Genomic DNA, 19,351 nt, shown 5'->3' on the forward strand with positions numbered 1-19,351 from the left:
AAAAGGAACAACTTATCCAGTTTATTATTTATTATTTCTCCATTGGTTGCAGAGAATAAAGGAGAGATGCACTTTTACACCATGTGTAGCTCTTCCATAATTTGGAGTGGCTGGGTCATCTTCAGCACCACAAAGACTGACCAAAATTATGTACAGATATTTCTAAGCAATTAACATAGTGTATAGTCAAAGATTGGAAGCTCTCTACACATATCCACTCCTGCTTCAGGCGTGTTTCTGACTTGTCCTAGGGACTGGGTAAATTCCTTTTAGGGCAACTTCACCAGTATGGACAACCTTATTGTCACTATGAAGATATCACAAGATGGGAATGGTCAAGATGTCACTCTTGACCTTCAGGAAGACAAACACTTCTTCCCTTGCTTTTTGAACTCCATGTGGCAATAGCTCTGGCCTGTTCTTTTCAGTCTTCTTCCCAGGCTTACATTTTTATGGAAGTCAAACCTTCCTTTTTGCAGCTTTCAGCACTTCTGACATGATACCATTTATCCTGCATCCTTATCCAGTGTTGGATGCAGTAGAATGGCATGTATAGCCTCTAATATATAAAAGCATTACCATTACCCCAATCATATATCAGGGCAAGTGTGGGGAAAGATACAGAAGGACATTCTGAAGAGCCTTTTAAGTGTTAAAAAGGAGTACACAGCTGATGGAATGCAGTTCACACAGGTCCTGCCGTTGTTTCTTTTTCTGTAGGAGTTTAAAAATGTATTATTTTTTTTCCCACTCTGTAATACAGAAATTCTCTTTTGTCCAAGTAAGTGTCAACACTTCATTTATTTGCATTTCCCCTTATTTTAACTTCTGCACAATGAGCAAAAGAGCAATTCAGTTTTCATGGCGTATTTAGTATTTGGCTTCTATAACGAGAAAGGCAACAGTGAGGCCATTCTGTAACAGCAGTGGGGATTACATATCATAATAAATGAATGGGGGAACTGTGCTGCTCGGTAGATACTTTCATGCTTCCCAGCTGCCAATGCGCATGATATTGCAGGAAGTAACATAAAATACTGCAGATTTCTAGTTCTTTCCTTCCTCTTTCCCCAGTAAATTTATAAATGTAAAACCACAAGCTCATCCCTTCTACTCTCCACCCCTATTTTTCTTTTCTTCTCTTAGACTAAGATTGGACCCACCTTTTTATGCCGTAGCATAAAAACTATTGACAACACTGGAATGAAACATAAGAAGTCTGTTTTTCCTACTGCTGACAAAATATACAACTGTCCATCTAAATAGTACTCTGCAGTAGATGTGGGTTGGTTGATGTCCTAAATACCTTAAGATGACAACTGAATGGTAAGTTCTAGCTGTTTCATTTGGGGTTACTGAACTGAGCAGCCCAATAGAGGTGAAGCTCCTGCAACTCAGTTTTCTTAGGTTCACCCACTAGCAAGGCTGAGTCTGTATTCCCAATAGGCATACAAAAACATACACGATACAAATATATGTACACACACAGCCAGCCACACAAATCAAGACAGACAGAAACACTCATGCAAACACAGATAGCACTAAAAGACTTGGATGTGCAAGCCCCTGAGGCCTCTGGACCCACAGCACTCACACAGACTAGACCCTCCCTTTCTCACAGATGCCCTCATGCAGTCCTTCACACACGTTTGTATGTGTATATATTTGCACGTGAACACACACACACATGCTGGACCCCAGCAACTGGCTTTAGACACTCAGTCTACTCAACAACTGGCCCTGTAGTCCCCAGTCCTCCAGTTACTTCACACACTCAAGGACCCACATACACTATGAATTTCCCAGAAACTAGCTCTAGACATGCCACCTGCTTACTAGCTGGCCCTATATTTTTGCTCTCACAGCCATTGCTGCTGCAGCGTGCAAGGCTCTGAAGCCTGCAGCACCACTCCAGTGGTTGGTACACCTTGTAAGCACTGGATGATTGTTCTACTCTTCTCCTAACAGGTAAGCTATCCCTCTAGGGACTGATAGTGAATGTTCTTTATAGTGAGTCCCGTATGATACTACATATCACTGGAAGTTGTGTTGTAGAACATTATTCCTACATAAGACAACATAAAAAACCAACTCATGCTTTGTGAATAGAAAAGAAGCTAAAACTTTATTTCTAATTCAAGGAGCTGGGTCCTGAGCTACTAAGGATTGAGAAGGTGTTAGTTTTAAAGATATGATAAGATACAACACAATACAATGCGATAAAATACCGTATAATATGGAATTACAGGGAAAACCCAGCAGTGATTACAAAGAAGTGGAAAGAACAAGAGGGGGACAGAACCACCAAGAAACAGTATTCAGAAGTTCTTGGACAGAAGCATAGATCCTTTGCTATGGAAAGGTAGAATGTATAATTTACTGTGTTCCTGCTGAAGTGGTGAAGAAGACTCTTCATTTAATCTCTATACAACTTGCCACGAGCCTAATTGAAAACAACAACAAAAATAAACCGATAAAAAAAATGAGCAAAAGGAACAAATACAATAATCTAGGAAACAATGGACAATATTTATGAGTGTCCTAACTGTTCTGTCTCCTGACATCATTAACAGAAATGGACATGATATATTTCTGTACTTTCTCCCCTTTTTGTACCAAGAAATTGTCTTAACCCACTCAAATTCAAATTCACTTACATACTGAAATTTGTGTGTTAGATGACTAATCTTCTGGTTGACTTTCAGTGTACAAGGGGGCTTATAAGAAAGATAGAGAGATTTTTTACCAAGAACTGTAAGGTCAATGGCTATAAACTGAAAGAGGGTAGCTTTAGATTAAATATAACAAGATATTTTTTACAATGAGGGTGGTGAAACACTGGAGCAAGTTGCCCAGAGAAGTTGTGGATGAACCATTCCTGGAAGTGTTCAAAGCCAGAATGGATGTCCTTTGAGCAACCTGATCTAGTGAAAGTCATCCCTGCTGGTGGTGGAGGGTGTTGGACCAGATGATTTTTAAAGGTTCCTCCTGACTCAAAACATTCTGTGAATCTGTGATTGTAATCCAGTAAAGTACAAACCTACTCTCTCTAGCATCCTTGAAAAAGGACAAAACCCCATAATTAAGATTGTGTTCATACTCATGTTCAACTCTACCAGGTCACTTTTAAATGTATTTCCCAGCCCTGCTTCTAAAAGAGTAACTACTGAGGCTTCCACCACTCTCACTGGGAATATCTTTCAGCCAAATGATAAAGGTACTGAAAAGAAGCATTTCCCGGTGGTTAGTTAAACTTTTTCATTTTTTTTCAGATTAATCCCATTGTTCTTCATAAATCTCTGTAAGTCTTTGTTCAGGTTTATCCCACATACCTCCTCAAAACCCCTGCTTACTACTTTCACTGTAGGCATGAATCCCTTTTCAGTGCTTACAGAAAAGTATGATGTTATATCTGATATTTCCCTTTGTTACTTTCCAGAGATGTTGCCCTTAATTCTCATCTTTTTGCTAATGTTCAAAGAGTATTTTGAGAAGAAATTGCTCTGCTAGATAGCATTGATTTTATTTGAGTTCCGGAAAAATAATAGTAGAAAACCGATCACTTGTGATTTTTCCAATTAGCCCAGACAAATCCCAGCAGAGACATGGACAACAACCCCACAGCTAAGAACAGATTTAGTCTGTGTCCACTGATCTTTGTAAGTAAGCTTAGTTTTCAAGTGGCACACTAGCCTACCTTGGCCGTCCACGCCAGACTGCTCACCAAAACTGCATAGAGCAAGGCTTTACCACAGAGAATGAGGTAAGTGAGCTTCAGAGAATTTCCGTACCGCAAGTAGGACTCTGCAAATCAAACATCATTTATAAATTGAATTATTATCCTCATGGGAGACTAGATCTAACAAATGGCTTGTTTTCTAAGGCTTTAAAAGTCTTTGAATAAATAAGAACCCTTGAAATCTTTAGTGAAGTGGCACAAAAGAACAAATGAATGAACAGGTGAATGAATGGATCTGTTGACAAAAAATCCAGAGGAATGCGAAAGAACACTCTGATTTGAAGAACCAAAAGATAAAGCAAGTCTAGGAAAGACAGAGATTGGCTTTTTGCTAGGAATGTGTGTTCTGATTGGGAATGTTTAATTGTTGTGTTGTATCACCTACTAAAAAAACAGGCTTTTAATGTGAATCCCTCTTATGAACTCAAGGAAAACCACAAGATATGAATGTTTTTCACTTGTTATTGTCAGTGGTCTTGTGAATGCTACTGATATATCAGGGAAGTTAAATAGCCCAGAATGACAAGGTATCTAGAGCTTTTGTTCTTAGAGATGTTTCACATTTAAGGGGTCGCAGTAGTACGTAGGCACCAGCCTGATCTTCATTCAGCTTTAAGATTCCTGAAGCATTAAAGAAGCTGGTGAAAAACAAGAGTGTTTAAAGACATATACCTAAAGGAAAGACACACAACTTTTAATATGTGTGTCCTTGCAGTTTGGAGGGGAATATGACTTGTAATGAGAAGTATTTGGATTCTTTTTCTAAGCAATATTTAGGTTTCCTCATTCTGATTCCTGATGGCATAATTCCTTGGCTAAGCATGATTTTTTTTTTTTCATGGCTTAGCAAGCAGCTTCCTAAGAAAAGCAGTGTTAAGGACCAGAAAAGATGATTAAATGAGCAAATTGTGCTCTATAAGGAGGTTCCACAATTTCTTCTGTTATTTTGAAAGGGAATCCTAGAGCAGGTTGACAAAACAAAGCACAGCAAAAAACAGCAAGCAACCCTCCCAAAGTCTTTTCTTTTTCTTTTTTAATCTAACATAAACCCATTTAGATGAGGAAGAACAAATTATTCTTTTAGTAGAAATCTAACACATCTTGTACTTATCATCAGAAAAATTGAAATTAAAATACACACTGGCATTTGCCTGTGAGAAGACACATACCTTCCGTGAGTGCACAACCTGAAAGACAAAAATGAACCAAAAGTCATGTTTCTCTTCAGTACAAACAGTACACAAATTCTGGAAGATTCAGTTTATAATATACTGCCTGATTAATTTCACTATACTATATATTTTGCTATAATACAGAGATTTCTCAGTGAAAATCTGAAGAAACCTTTAAAAAACTATAGATGTGTAATGAAAATGTAGAAGAAATATGAGAAGAATATGAAGAAACATACGCAAATATCTATGTATCGACATATATCTTTGTGCCACAACAACGCTCTGCAGAGAATTTGTGTATAGAGATGATGTTGATTTGTTATTTCTGGTTTGTACAGCATAGTGATACACATTTATTACTCACCAGCATCACCATAGATGAATTTTTGTATCGATTCCAGTGTTTCATTCTTAAAAAAAGTGGCAACACATTCAAAACGATTCAAAGGGTTGAACCATTCCTGGGCTGAGATCCTCAGTCGACTGGTCAATGAGTAAGTACTCCCATTCCATGTGGAAAACTCATCTGTCCCCACCCCTTCTGTCCTCTTAGCGCCATTCACCTTCCAGACCAGATTCAGGTGGTCAGGGTAGAAACCAGAGGCCAGGCATACCAGTGTGGCTTTGCTCTTCTGTTGGATCTCTTGCTTTGATGGGGAGAAGATGGCCACAACTGGAGGTATGATTTCATCATTCTTCCCTGAAACAGAGAGCAAAATGGTCCAGAGCCTCCATTACTGTCTTCAATCAGAAACCCCGTACTGTATTTGTGCTGTGTGATTCCTGATATATCCATCCTTTCAACAACTGTCTGTTAGGTGATTGACATCTATTAGACAAGCAGAAATCAGAAAAACATTTGTCTTCATTCATTACACAAAAAACATAAAACCAGAAATGCATGACTCTTTAAATTTCTAGTATTGTCTCTGTCAGAACAGTAGGAAAGCTGAAAAGATGCTGAGCAGAAAAGCAGAAAAGGTAGTCAGAAAAGCAACCAGTAGTGCTATAAAGCCTGTAATATTTGTAATATTATACTAACATTTGATGTTGTAAGGCACGAACCTCTTTAATTGACTGCATTACATTCCTGGAGATGTAGTAAAACATAATTATTGCAGTGTTCAGGATTTTACTGCCATGCGGTACCCTACTTGGACCCACACACTTAAGGTGACTTGAAAGGAAAAAGCTAATCTTTCTCAATATCTGAAGTGTAGAACCATTTAGGTAGGTAACCCAAATGTGCCTGGGACAAATTTTGCTTCAGGTCTTAACTTGCTATTCTTTTTTAAGGCTATGAAATGTCTCTTCATGTTTTTTACTATTTAGATTATCCTCAGTATGACAAGCTTTATCGTAGACTTCTTCCCCAAATGATGCAAGATTCTATACATTCACAAACCAAAAGATATCCCATGTCCTAAAGTTTTTAATACTTATATATAGGGCTGAAGACAGCAGACTTCTACAGTCTAAAGGGTTTACGAGACAACAATCAGCTGTTACACAGAATCTAGGCAGTGACCCTAAAAGCCACCTTTTCTTTCATATATTTTATTAGTGTCATTTTTATTCATCTAACCTGATAAACACACCAGGTCTGCAGAGTGCACATGGAAACAGAAATGCAGAGAACTACTGTAACAAAGTGAAAAGTTTAACTTTTTCTTCTGGTGTGAAAATTGTAACTGTTCTTCATGATCACTCCTTCCATTCTAGAGTGGAAAAAAAGCAGCAGAATTAGCAGAAACACATATCTTTCATAGATCTTGACCACTAAGCCATAGTGTTTGCTTTCAACTGATAGCCTTAATTGTGATTGACAGTCCTTACTCTACAAAGATCCCTAGGGTGCTTCCGTGAAGATGTGTGAGCTTGTATAGGCTTCAGAAGAGGTAACTAGATAGCAATGAAGATAACTCCCTAGTGGGTTTGGCACTGCTCTGCTGTCCTTCCAGTAGATGTGAGGAAAGGTTTATGATTTTTACTGCTCCCTTCTACTACTTGGCCTTATGATTTTTTTTTTTTTCTATTCTAGAATTATCTTTGATGTAAGTTCATTGGCTCACAGCCTAAATGGCTAATGAGTGAAGACATGGAAACAGATAGGGAGAACACCAAAGAAAAATGGGAGAGATTTAAAAGACTGAAACAAAAAGTCAAAAAGGTGAAAAAGGTAGACAGAAAGAATGATAAAACCACTGGAAAGATAAAAAAATCCAGAGAATGAGCACTCTTGAAGTGGAATAAGGAGTCTGGTACAAGCAAGAACAGAGACAATTAGAAAAAAATCTGATTCTCTTCTAATCTTCTACAGTGTTCACAGCAGACACTAGCACAATGGATAACCACTTCCATTCTTAAACTCCTGCATTCCCTAACACATATTCTTCACCCACTTAAGAGAAGAAGTTCCACAGTTCTTCCATTCCCATGATGGCGAGGTCCTATGGTAGCTTTCATGGTTTGTTCTTTTTCACTCCTACTCTCATTTTAAAATCATCTGTGTCTATGTTGGATATCGTAAATGCAACAGAAATTTTCAAGTATCCTCCACATCATGCACTTGGGTTCATCACAACTACTTACCTGTGACTCTGCGCACTGCAGGAACTCCAAAGGTATGTAGCATAGTTAAAAAGCACAGTTATATTTGATCAGACTATAACCCAGAATATCCTCCTCTTGCTAGCCACTTAGTTCTTTAAAACAGTACTGTTTAAAGGAGCAAGTTCCAGTGTGTATTTCTACAATTTGCTGTCACATGTGGCACCAGAAGACAGAAAAGGTTATTTTGCCCTCTGATTCCAAAATGCCTTGGTATAAGTGGAGGGGAGAATGTAGACAAAGAAAATGTAGGGAAAAAGAAAGAATAGAGAAGGCAGGGAAAAAATAGACCTTTTTGAAAATTAGAAGTTGGGTAGAGGACTGTTAGAGAAAGCCAATGTCCCAAAGCAACTTCAGGCAAGCTGCCCACTCTCTATGGGAGAAGGGAGAAAATTATCACAAAGACTATTCTTTCTCTGCCTGATTGAGCAGAAATAAGAATACAGAGTCCACCTCTGAAATGTTGCTTTTGATTGCTACATAAATGACCTGCAAAAACTTGCAGATCGAAGGAGGATCTTTCATTCCCAAGCTCTATAATGTTTTCTCAGAGAATGGGAGGAAACAGAATTATTTCTTACTTTCTCCCATCATAAAGTTCCCAGTAAGGGAACTTTAGAGAGAGAGCTAATGGACACAAGAATGTCAAAATTCAAACCAGCAAATCCTACACTTCTATATTAGAACATCTCATTTTAATAAGCAACCAGTAAAGCATTAATCCTATCCTCATGGCTGTATAAAAAACGATTATTCTACTGTTAACTAAGAATGCACTTGTCCCCGAAAATAGTATAACATATATCAAAAAGATCTGACTTCTATCTTACCTAGGACTGTGAGTTTTGTCCCATTGCCAAAGTACAGTCTTTCGTAATTCACACTGTTTTGCAGCTGCAGGAAAACCTCTCCTCTACTCTCTGCTCTCTGATCCAAACCTGTGGACTAGCCCTCCCCTCATGGTACTAGTAAACGAAGAAACAAGAAATACACTAACTTATGGTCCAACACATCTGTGTCTCTGACCAGGTAAGATCAATCTCAGAAATATCTCTTTTAGAGTCCTTTTTCTTTAGGCTTAGGTGAATAAATTTTGCAGCTTTCAGAATTTCTTTAGAGGATATTTATCTATTTGTCTAGATGTATTATTAGAAAATATTCCCTATATGCAGATAGAGTAATTTTCTTCACTTGTTTTCAAGTAAACAGTCTAATCTTCTTAATTTCCTTTCAATATCATGAATATTCTTCAATTGTAAAATAAATGTCTTTTTTTTTAACTTACAAAATAACTCGTAGTATGTAACACAGGACACTGGTCCACTTTCCTCATTGTAGCAGCTCCTAAACATCCCTCTCTTCCTCATTCCCTGGAATGAATTATCTGCTTTTTTCCTGTTCTCTGAGCTACGATTATTAAAGTTAGCTGCATAATTGGCTATTGTCTGAGAGGAATCAGAGCATTTATTTTCATCAGCTTAGACGCCTCAGATTTACACTGAAAAAATGTGCTGATCACTGAGTATTTTCATATGGAGATTGAATTTTATCATTTGTCATCATTTTACTCTGCAGTGGAATGGTGTGCTACAAAAGCCTGAGGTATCAATTCTTCTGACTCCAGAAGCAATGCAACAAGAAGAAATCAACAGCATTGACACAGTCTTAGAAGCAGCCTTGTTTCCCCCCTGGATTTGGAGTCCAAATGTAGAAATGTGGCCCAGACATTCTCTGAGAATTAATTTTATTTGAAACGAACCACATCTTTTGTTTCTGTGATTTTCAGTGGTCTTTTAGCATCTTCACTTACTCTGAAATAGTAAGACTGTTGTCCTAAATGAACTTTATTATCACCATCCTGATGAGCCTGTTTTGTGGAAGGAAACTTGCTGTGCAATTGTTTTCTATAACAACAAGGAATTAAACAGATGCAGAAAGCTGCTAGTATTTCTTATTAGGAAGTTGAGTAGTTATTTGTGGCTTCTGTTTTGTCAGTTAAAAACGTTAGTACACTTATCTGTTTTTCTTGGTTATTTGAGATAACAGATGCTTTAGTTTACCCTGAAAAGATCCAAAGTAATTTAAGTTTGTAGAGATTTAATTTTGTTTTGTAGACGTGTCCAAGGTGTAAATGTAACTCAGTTCTTTCCAGACAGATAGCCTTTCATTGAGTTGTCCTTAATCACCTGTAGCCCAAGGAGAAATAGTATTATGGAGAATAGTTATGCTTTTGGGGGATAGTGATTTTTGCAGATGTAGATTTATTAAGAAAACATCTTCGTGATATGCACATATTATTTTAATCCATTCTTCATCCCAATTCTTTCTATAGGCAGTTTTTTATTCACTGAAAATGCATCCACTCAGTTTTCCGAATTGAAATGTGCGTCCCTACCTAAAGCCATTAACCAAGCCTATTCTCCAAACTAGACTGTGTTACTAGCACATCAGGAAAACACCAGTTTAATAACAAAAGGGAGAATAAGGTTGAAGTGAAGTTTTCTAAAGAGACGACCTGGCATCTGAAGTGATTTTAAAAAAGAAAATAAAAATTTCTTACCCATTACTGTAATTTTTGTGCCACTGCCGAAATTCAGGTTATAGTTCACAGTGACAAAGTGGTGTATCATAATCTAAGAATAGGGAAGCATTTCAGCTGACTTTAGTAAGCAGAAGCTTAAGCAATGTCTACTGCATCTGGAATCCCAAAGATCCCTCAGTCTCTGTCTGAAGGGCTTTGGCATAAAATGAGCTTGAAATTCCATTGCATTATAAAAGCTTTTCCAAGAGTTTTTTTTATACTTATTTTATTGCCTACATTTCACCTCAAGTTGTTTTACAATTTCTCTCTGTTCTCCATTTTATCTCAGTTATATTACCTGCTATTCTCTTGTTCCAGATGTAGAAATCACACAGACATACACAAAGTGGTAGATGCTTTCTTTGTTTAGAAGTTTAATTCCTCTACAACTACATCTTCCTCGCAGTCACGTACTGTAAGTATCATGAAACCTTCTTTTCTGTGAATTGTGGAGTTAGTAATCAAATAATACTTGCTTTGTGGCTGTCTTAGTTACATGCCTTTTCATATTGGTGGTTCACCTTTGCAGCACTGAACTAAAGCAAATCCACTTGTTTTCCCGTCAAATGGTAGGTTGGCCATCTTGAATCATCTTTTGTGACCCCATTCAATTTTCTGATAGGTTACAAGTAATCCATACAAGGAGAGTCCAGAAGAATCTGTTGGCTGGTGTCAAGCAAGCCTTTGATATCCATTAGAAAGAATCGCAGTGAGATAGTGTGGAGAACGTCTAGAGAAAATCTTTGGCCTCATAGGCAGGAATCAGCCAGTGGATAGTGGAAATTTTTCTAAAAGAAAAAAACCCAACATGTTTTATATACTGCTTCTGAGAGAAACCTGCTGCATGTCAGTGTTCTTTTTCTAACGCTTTTCTCACATTAATAAGTAACCATTTTGTAGTCTCTGCCGAACACTATCACATCAGAAAAAACCCACTAATTCTCTGTGTCACATAATCAGATATGTTTTAGGTGCATCTGCAGTCAATCTGGTTCCTTGAAAATTATTTCAGTGTCTCATAATCTCCTGGTTTGTTTTCCAGACAGCTGGGATTGCTCATCAGATGATAAAAGTAAGTCCTAGCATTCTAGGCCTGTCAAGAAAACACAAGACAGAACAAGCCCACTGTGCTGCAGAATTCTGTGCATCTGTCTTAAAGCATGCTCTCACCAGGCTTATGCACATATGGGTTTTTGTAAAGGCTTTGTGAGGAATGTATCATTGTGGATCCCCTGTCCCCACAACGATACAACCTCATACAAAAACAATCCCACCCATTGGTACACCCTCCCATTTTTGTCACCCAGTTGCCATGAAAGACTGCCATGGGAACCACAGGCCACATCCTTCCTCTGCCATTGTTGTTGCTGTGTGATAGTGTAATTACCTCTTAATGTATCCATTATTCCCTTTTCCTCTAGGTTTATCCAGGTACGATACAATTTTAAAGAGGGAAAGACATGTGCCAGGGAGCCTGTGAGTACCGGCACACGCTGAGGCAATGAAGGAAAAGATAAGGCAAGTGAACAAACCAGTTTAGGTTTGTGGCATACACAGCTCATCCTGGCCTAGTCTTCTCACATAAAAGGTGAGAACGTAATCAGCAACATGACCAACTACCTGTAGTAAACATATTGTTCATAACGTTCTTCAATGGTTTCACTTCAGTCTGTCTCAATATAAAAAAATATTCTGTAAGTACAGGACACAGTCCTTCAAAACAAGTGAATTCTCCTAGGAAAATCACAAATTATTTTCTCTTGTTTTCAGATATCACAGAAGAACCCATTATTTATGATACAGCCTGTTCAGCTGAGAACAGATGTTAGTGTCCCAGGGATGGGAATAAGAAACACAATTGAAGCTGAAACATTTAGGACCAAGACATAGGACTACAGAGGACAAAGATATTGGACAGGTGATGTCAGATGCCTGTACAGCATCCTCTCTTCTACAACAACAGAAGTGTGCTTAAGTCACTAATTATAGGAATGACTGCAGATGATTGTCTTTGTTTAGATTGAATTCTTCTGAAAAAAATACATTTAGGATTGAATTTGTGTGGCTTTGCCTATATTTTAGGTCTAAAAGCATTCTTCCAAAATTCATTCAAGGTTGTTCTGCGTCCTTCTCCAGTCTACAGCTCCATTAATGTCCTGACTGTCACTAACACACTGTCTCCTGTGTGTTGTCTTTCATTTATAATCAAGCAAATCACCTGTGTATTAATTTTGAGGCAGTGTTTCTATTTGGTACTAACCTTTCCTCAGGGCATGCTTCTAAGGCAATTTCCAAAACATGCCAGCAGAGACCAGTCTTATCCCACTTTAATGTTCATCTGTAAGCTGTCAAAAGGAAAGGCTTTGTAGTCCATGAATTACAAATATTTGAGAGAGAGAGAAGAAAGACAGTTCCTTGATTTTTATTGTCACATCTCTCACAGCAGTCTTCATGTGCCAAGCTGTGGAAAACTTCAGAGAAAAAGGACAGGTGAGAATATGCAAGCAAGAGACATTTAGGATCATAATTTCTAACAATGGTGTCATTTTAGAGGAGTAAATTCAATCAGAAGTAAAAATTGTGTCACTTACATCAGTCCAGGATTCTTCTTTACAGTTTACAGAAGAAGCAGCTAAAAAGACCCAGGAAGAAGTACACAGACACTTTGAGCTTTTTACCCGGATTTGTTTCAGGGACACTAGGAAGTTATTTTCATAAACGTTCGGTACTTTTGATCACAAATGCCTAAAATTAAGCAACAGCCCCCTCACAGGGCATATCTGTCTGCCAAAAAGATAAGATGATGGAAGGAGAGAATGTGTACAATCATATCCTGTGGTGGATTGACCTTGGCTGGCTGCCAGGTACTCACCAAGCCCCTCTTATCACTCCCCCTCCGCAGCAGGATGGGGTGGAGAAAATAAGACGAAAAAAACTTCATGGATCAAGATAAAAGGTAGTTAAATGAAGAAAAAGCAAACACTCTGTGCAGAAGCAAATAAAAACAAAAATATCTTTTCTCTATTTCCCATCATCAAGGGATGTTCAGTCACTTCCTGGCAAGTAGGGCCTCAGTTTACGTAACAGTTGCTCTGGAAGACAAAGGACTTCATAATGAATGTCTCCTGTCCTCCTCTAAAAAATTATTTTCTAAAAATAGCTTTTTATTGCTGGTATGGAATATCTTTTTGGTCATATTGGATCAGCTGTTCTAGCTATGCCCTTTCTCAAGCTTTTGCCTGCTCCCCGCCTACTGGGAGCAGGAGAGGAGCTGTGGAGCAGGGGCGGAGGGTGGGATGGGTAGGTTAGAAGAGAAAACCTTGATGCTGTGAGAGCATTGCTCAACAGTAGCCAAAACCCTGGTGCATTTTCAACTGGTACCTTTCTAGGTACAAGTACAAAATACAGCACCATGAGGGCTGTTGTGCGGAAAATTAACTCCATCCCACTATGCCAGACCCAATTTACATACCTATGCAGATAGTGATGCTATACCATCCTATACATAGGTATATTTCATTTATTTCCTTGCTTTGGTTACCCTTCTCTTCCAGCCTCTGTATACTCATGTTTCTTCTCAGAGGACTTATTTACACCCAAGTTTTTCCACTAAAGAACAATATTGTTTACCAAATGTTCATCTTCTGCTCCCAAGCAATACCTACATTGCATGATAGCGCAAACTTGACTGTCCAGTTAATTCTATTCTGAGTCAGTTCTTTTCTCATAGGAATCCTGAGAAACAGCAGCTGTTGTGGGAAACACCTTCTGTTTAACATCTTCATTAATGATCTGGATGATGGGGCAAAGCCTAACTTCTGCAACTTTGCTGACAACACCAAACTGGGAGGAGTGGCTGGTACACCACAGGGTCATGCTTTGTCAACCAACCTGGCTAATTTCAGCATCTAAAACTGTGCAGATGAACTCTCAATTCCCTTACCCCACCCCTCCCACCATGGAAAGAGGAAAGGAAAATGAGAGGAACAAAGACTTGTGGGTTGCAAACTAAAACTACCTCTTTAATGAAATTACAATAATAATGATAATAATGATGAAAATAATCAGGAAGTAATAAGTTATACACAGATATATGATATTGCACCCCCATTCCTCAATGGCTATAAGTCACCAGAAATACTGTAGAGAAGACACAAGGGAATGGGTCCACGGCAAGGAGGGAGCTGGGCTCAGGAAATGGATTCACGAATGCATGGATCGAGGACTAGGGGCAAGCAGACAAAGTCCTCACTGAATGTTGTCCATCACAGAGGAGGATGTGACCCTCATGGTTTCTCAATTTTAATACGAGTACGACGTATATGGGATGGAATACTCTGTTAGACGGCTTAGGGCCACCTGTCCTGTCCTCCCCTCCTTGCAAGAGCAACCCTTTCACATCAGTTTGAGGATGGCTTTGTTTGCTATAGCAGTAAGCATAAGCACTGGCCTTTTTGCATACCAGTGCCTTGTGTTATCACTTCTATAGAGGAACACTGACCCCAAAACATGCAGGTAGCTTTGAGAGAATTAAGTTACTTACAGCAACCGAGTTAGAGTCACAGAACTGACTCCAATTTAGCTCAAATCACAACATGCTGCCATCTAGAGGGATCTCAACAGGCTGGAGAAATGGGCCAACAATAACCTCATGAAGCCCAACAAGGGGAAGTGCAAAGTTTCACACCAGGGAAGGAAAATCCTAATATATATATTCAGCCAATATATCCTGGGGGTGTCCCAGCTAGAAACCAGTTTGGCAGAAAAGGACTTTTGTTCCTGGTGGACAGTAGGCTGCATCTGAGCTAACAATGGGTCCTCCCTGCAAAGAAAATGAATAGTATCTTGGGCTGCATCATACAAATCATCACTAGCAGGTCAAGGGAGGTGACCATTCCGGTTTGTTTAGCATTGCTGAGGCCACACCTGGAGTTCTGTGTCCGGTTCTGGGCTCTTCACTACAAGAGAGACATGGACACACTGGAGAGCAAAGGGCCACAAAGATGATTAAGGGACTGGAGCACCTCACATAGGAGGAGATGCTGAGAGATCTGGGACTGTTTAGTCGAGAGAGAGACGGCTCGGGAGGGATCTGATTAATGTGCATAAGTACCTGAAGGGAGGGTGTAAGGAGGATGGAGACAAGCTCTTTTCAGTGATGCCTAGTGGCACAACCAGGAGCCAAGGGCACAAACTAAAAAACGGGAGGTTTCTGCTGAACATAAGGGAATCCTTTTTTTTTTTTACTGTGAGGGTGACTGAGGACTGGAAAAGATTGCCTGGAAAGCTTGTAGAGGCTCCATGCTTAGAGATATTGCAAAGATGTCTCCACACAGTTCTGGGCCACTGGCTCGAGGTAGCCCTGTTAAGTAGGGTGGGTGAACAAGAGGGCCTTCAGAGGCTCCTTCCAACCTCAATGATTCTGTGATTCTGCAAACCCTCCCCAGGAATTGCAGGATGACTATATCACATGGTATAGCATCACTATCTGCATAGAGATATGACTTTATGTGTCTCCCTCCGTCACCTGGTCTTTTGAGTAGCCAGTGTAACCTCTAGACTGCAGATAGGCTATTATTGACAAACTGCTATTTATTATTTATAAAATATGCGGCTGTTTACACAGAGGTGCCTGAGAGTGCCCTGCCAAGCACCTTTGACTGTGGTTTCTCTAGCTACATCCCCCCTGCCATGTTCTACAACAGGAGGTGAAGGAGAATAAATATGAGGACAGGGAGTACAGCAAGGAGGAAAGTTGTTGTTTCATGAGAAACAACTTAGAACATCTGCTTTTTGTGTGGTGCCACTTAGGGCTGACAAAAGAAGTACTGCATAGGAGAAAACTGTATTTCAGAGCTAGAAGAGGGAACCGTAACTGCAGAATGTCAGGATGGCGATTACTATTAGAGATCTCTGTGGCTTTCTGCTACCACCTGGGTACTGCTCAGCTGTGACCAGTGATAGTCAGCTCATTAACCTGCTGAATGTTGAAGGCTACTGATAAGTTTGTTTTCATGGGTCTTTAAAATTGCATTTGCTAATCTAAACTAAAATGCTCAAGAGTTGAGAAACAGGAAGGGGTCTTTCCTGTGTTATGTTCCCAGGGCATAAAGCTGGTTTTCAATGTTTATGTGAGAGGTCTGAGCTAAGACTATAACATTATGATTTTCAGGAACTAATAAGGTATAAAAAGGAAATAAAGAATAATTTAAAAAAATCCCTTAAAGTTTATGCTTAAAACACCATATATATAAAACACCATGGTGTTTATATTCCTTCATGGTTTCAGCATAATCTACTTTTCCTAAAACTTTTACAAGGCATTCAGATCATCAGTAATAAGTTCCAAACAGTAACAGAGTGAATGTGTTTGGTCCCTGTGTAAAGATGTTTTCTAGATAAGAACAGTGGTTGAAGAGAATAAGGAACTCGGTGTGTCTCTGCTATGTGAGAGACAGTGCTTTCCTAGTTCTTTTCTGCTGTGTCTGTACCCTGATATGAACAGTGAGTAGATCATTGACCTGAAAGTGCTCTGAGGAACACTCACATGAGTGCCCCTGGGAAGAAGGAATGGTGTGCTATACTTGTTGAGGAGCAGCTCCTATAATCAGAAGAATATTGACTACCAGGGTGTGCAAGGAGCGATGAGCGAAGCTGACTCTGTGGAGGACTGGAGTAAGTCTAGCATGCAACTAGATTTGGACTTTTCAGAGCTTCCACTGTGTCCAGGGTGAGACTACAATGAACAAGAATTTCTGTCACATATCTGTATTTCCCTACACAAGAGCAGTTTGGCTTCTTTTAGAGCAGAATCTGGAAGCAAAGTAGCATGGTTGATGAGGAGACTAGGACCCTGTCATGAAATTGAGTGAGACATTTTTTTATCAATGATCTGGATGAAGGCATTGAGTGTGCCCTTAGCAAGTTTGCAGATGACACTAAGCTGAGTGGAAGTGTGAATATGATGCAGGGTAGGGAGGCTCTGCAAAGGGATCTGAACAGGCTGGACTGCTGGGCTGAGACCAATGGCATGAGGTTTAACAAGGCCAAATGCTGGGTCCTGCACTTGGGGCATAACAACCCTATGCAGTGCTACAGATGAGGAGAAGTCTGGCTAGAAAGCTGCCTAGAGGAGAAGGGCCTGGGCTGTTGGTTGACAGCTGACTGAACACGAGCCAGCAGTGTGCCCAGGTGGCCAAGAAGGCCAATGACATTCTGGCTTGTATCAGAAACAGTGTGACCAGCAGGTCCAGGGAGGTTATTCTCCCTCTATACTCGGCACTAGTGAGACTGCGCCTTGAGAACTGTGTTCAGTTCTGGGCCCCTTACAACAAGGAGGATGTTGAGGCTCTGGAGTGTGTCCAGAGAAGAGCAACGAATCTGGTGAGGGGCAGTACAAAAGTCTACTAGCAATTTTGGTGAAATGGAGTGAGAATAACTTTTACAGGACGTGCTTTCAGCTGATTGCTGCTCCTTGTTCTCTCCAGCTATTCTCATCATCTTCACTCCTTTTTTTGCTGTAATCAAATTGCTGTTTCGTTTCAGCATATCCAGTTTTGCCACATCAGTGAGCAGCATAGTACATTTACTCCCTGCAATAGCTACATGCTTCATATGCTATGTCTTCCACATGAGCACAAGAGACTAACAGTTGGTCTGTGCTCAATAGTACGCAGGTTTTTAAAGACATGACCTAAAACCAGAAGCTCCAAATACACAAGTGTATAACCCTGCTTTCCTGAAGAACACCCTTTTATGTGCAGTTTCCCTTTCTTTTAAGAAAAGTTAGGCCGCAGGTTGCATGATCAAAACGGGAGCACAGGCAATGGCAGGTGGGGGAACCATAATAATATCCTGTCCTCATTTTTCACAGGCTCATCACAGATGAGCAATTAGTTCATCAATAGCTCATCTCTGTAAGCAATGAAGATAGAGACAGAATTAGAGGCAATTTCTGCCTTCAGCTGTCCCTCCCAAGGGGAGCACCAGGCGACCACAGCTTCTTGTGGTTTCCTTTCTCTGCCTATGGTTTTGCTGTGAAGAAATGCCTTGGTCCAGCTCAGAACTGTGTGTATTTCTATAGGAAGGAAGTGAGGGATCCTGTAGTTAAGCAGTGTGTGGAGCAGGTGAATAAAAGTGCTGGAGGGCACATTGTTGCTTGCAAAGCTGCTGAGGGGCTGTCCCTTCTGATACTGAAAATGCTGGGAAATAAACTCTCCGACTCGTTTTGGAGTTTTAGAAAGCAAGCATCCTTTATCAGGCCTGGGCAACATGAGGGAATACGATCTCCATCACTCACGTGCAGCAAGACAAGAGCTGGGGACAGAATAGATTTCCCACTTATATGCATATGTATAATTTTTTCCAGAACCTTATGCATATTCTAGCAGTTTCCAAGGACTAATTTTAATGTTATTATGAATTTCACAACAGTCAAATATCTTGTTAATTGGAGCTTTTTGAGCCAGGTCTGCCTGACCTTGCATTTGAGATGGAGAAAGAATGCAAACAGATTATAGAAGAAGATTATAGAAGATTATAGAAGAAGAATTGGTGCATTATATTCTGACTCACATTCAACTCTCAGTTTGTATTTCAAAAACTTTTGAATCAAAGACACTGGTCCCCACAGAGCTTCTGACTTAAAAGGATTTTGTTTCATTCTTACTGTCAATGTTCCTGGTTTAAGATACATTCATACTGATTTCACCCTTTTGTATCTCCCTGGTATCTCTATAGCCCATACAATTGGAATCATTGCTTCTTCTACCTCCTGCTGGATCACTGTTCCTGGTGTGTTGATGTCTGGTAATAATAATGCTGTTGCCTCTATGTATTTAGATTCAGGGATAGAGATCTCCACCCATTTTTCTTAAACCGAAATTGAGCTCCTAATTTCTCAAACAAGTCACACCCTAATAACAGTTTTGGGGACCCTGGTAAACATGAAAACTGATGAGTGAGTTACCCACTGTTTTCTCAATTTGAATTGCAGAGGTTTAAAGGATGGTGGGTTTTCCCTGGCTCCCATCACACAATTAACACATATTTTTATTACTTAATTTCTTGTGCACCGAGACAAAAGATTTTTAGTTTGATTATTGTCTGTCACACAGGACCTGTTAAAATTTTTTTCTTCCAGTGGTAATCACACTTGACATCCTGGAGGGAAAAACTATTTCAGAAACTTGATGTCCTTGGTGCAGAGTGAGACCCATGCCTGTTAATTGCTTGAGGGTGGAGGAG

General features: G+C 39.7%; 1 gene segment (V, D, J or C); it reads right to left on the minus strand.

Annotated features, from left to right (window-relative positions):
• Positions 1–868: 868 nt before the first annotated feature.
• Positions 869–10,169, minus strand: LOC104064384 (M1-specific T cell receptor beta chain-like). The segment is given in 5 exon segments: positions 869–2,443; positions 3,698–3,804; positions 4,909–4,926; positions 5,279–5,614; positions 10,085–10,169. Coding segments are annotated over 5 exon segments (558 nt in total).
• Positions 10,170–19,351: the final 9,182 nt, after the last annotated feature.

This window comes from Cuculus canorus, chromosome 1 (assembly GCF_017976375.1).
Source record: "Cuculus canorus isolate bCucCan1 chromosome 1, bCucCan1.pri, whole genome shotgun sequence".
In the NCBI taxonomy this organism is placed as follows: domain Eukaryota; kingdom Metazoa; phylum Chordata; class Aves; order Cuculiformes; family Cuculidae; genus Cuculus; species Cuculus canorus.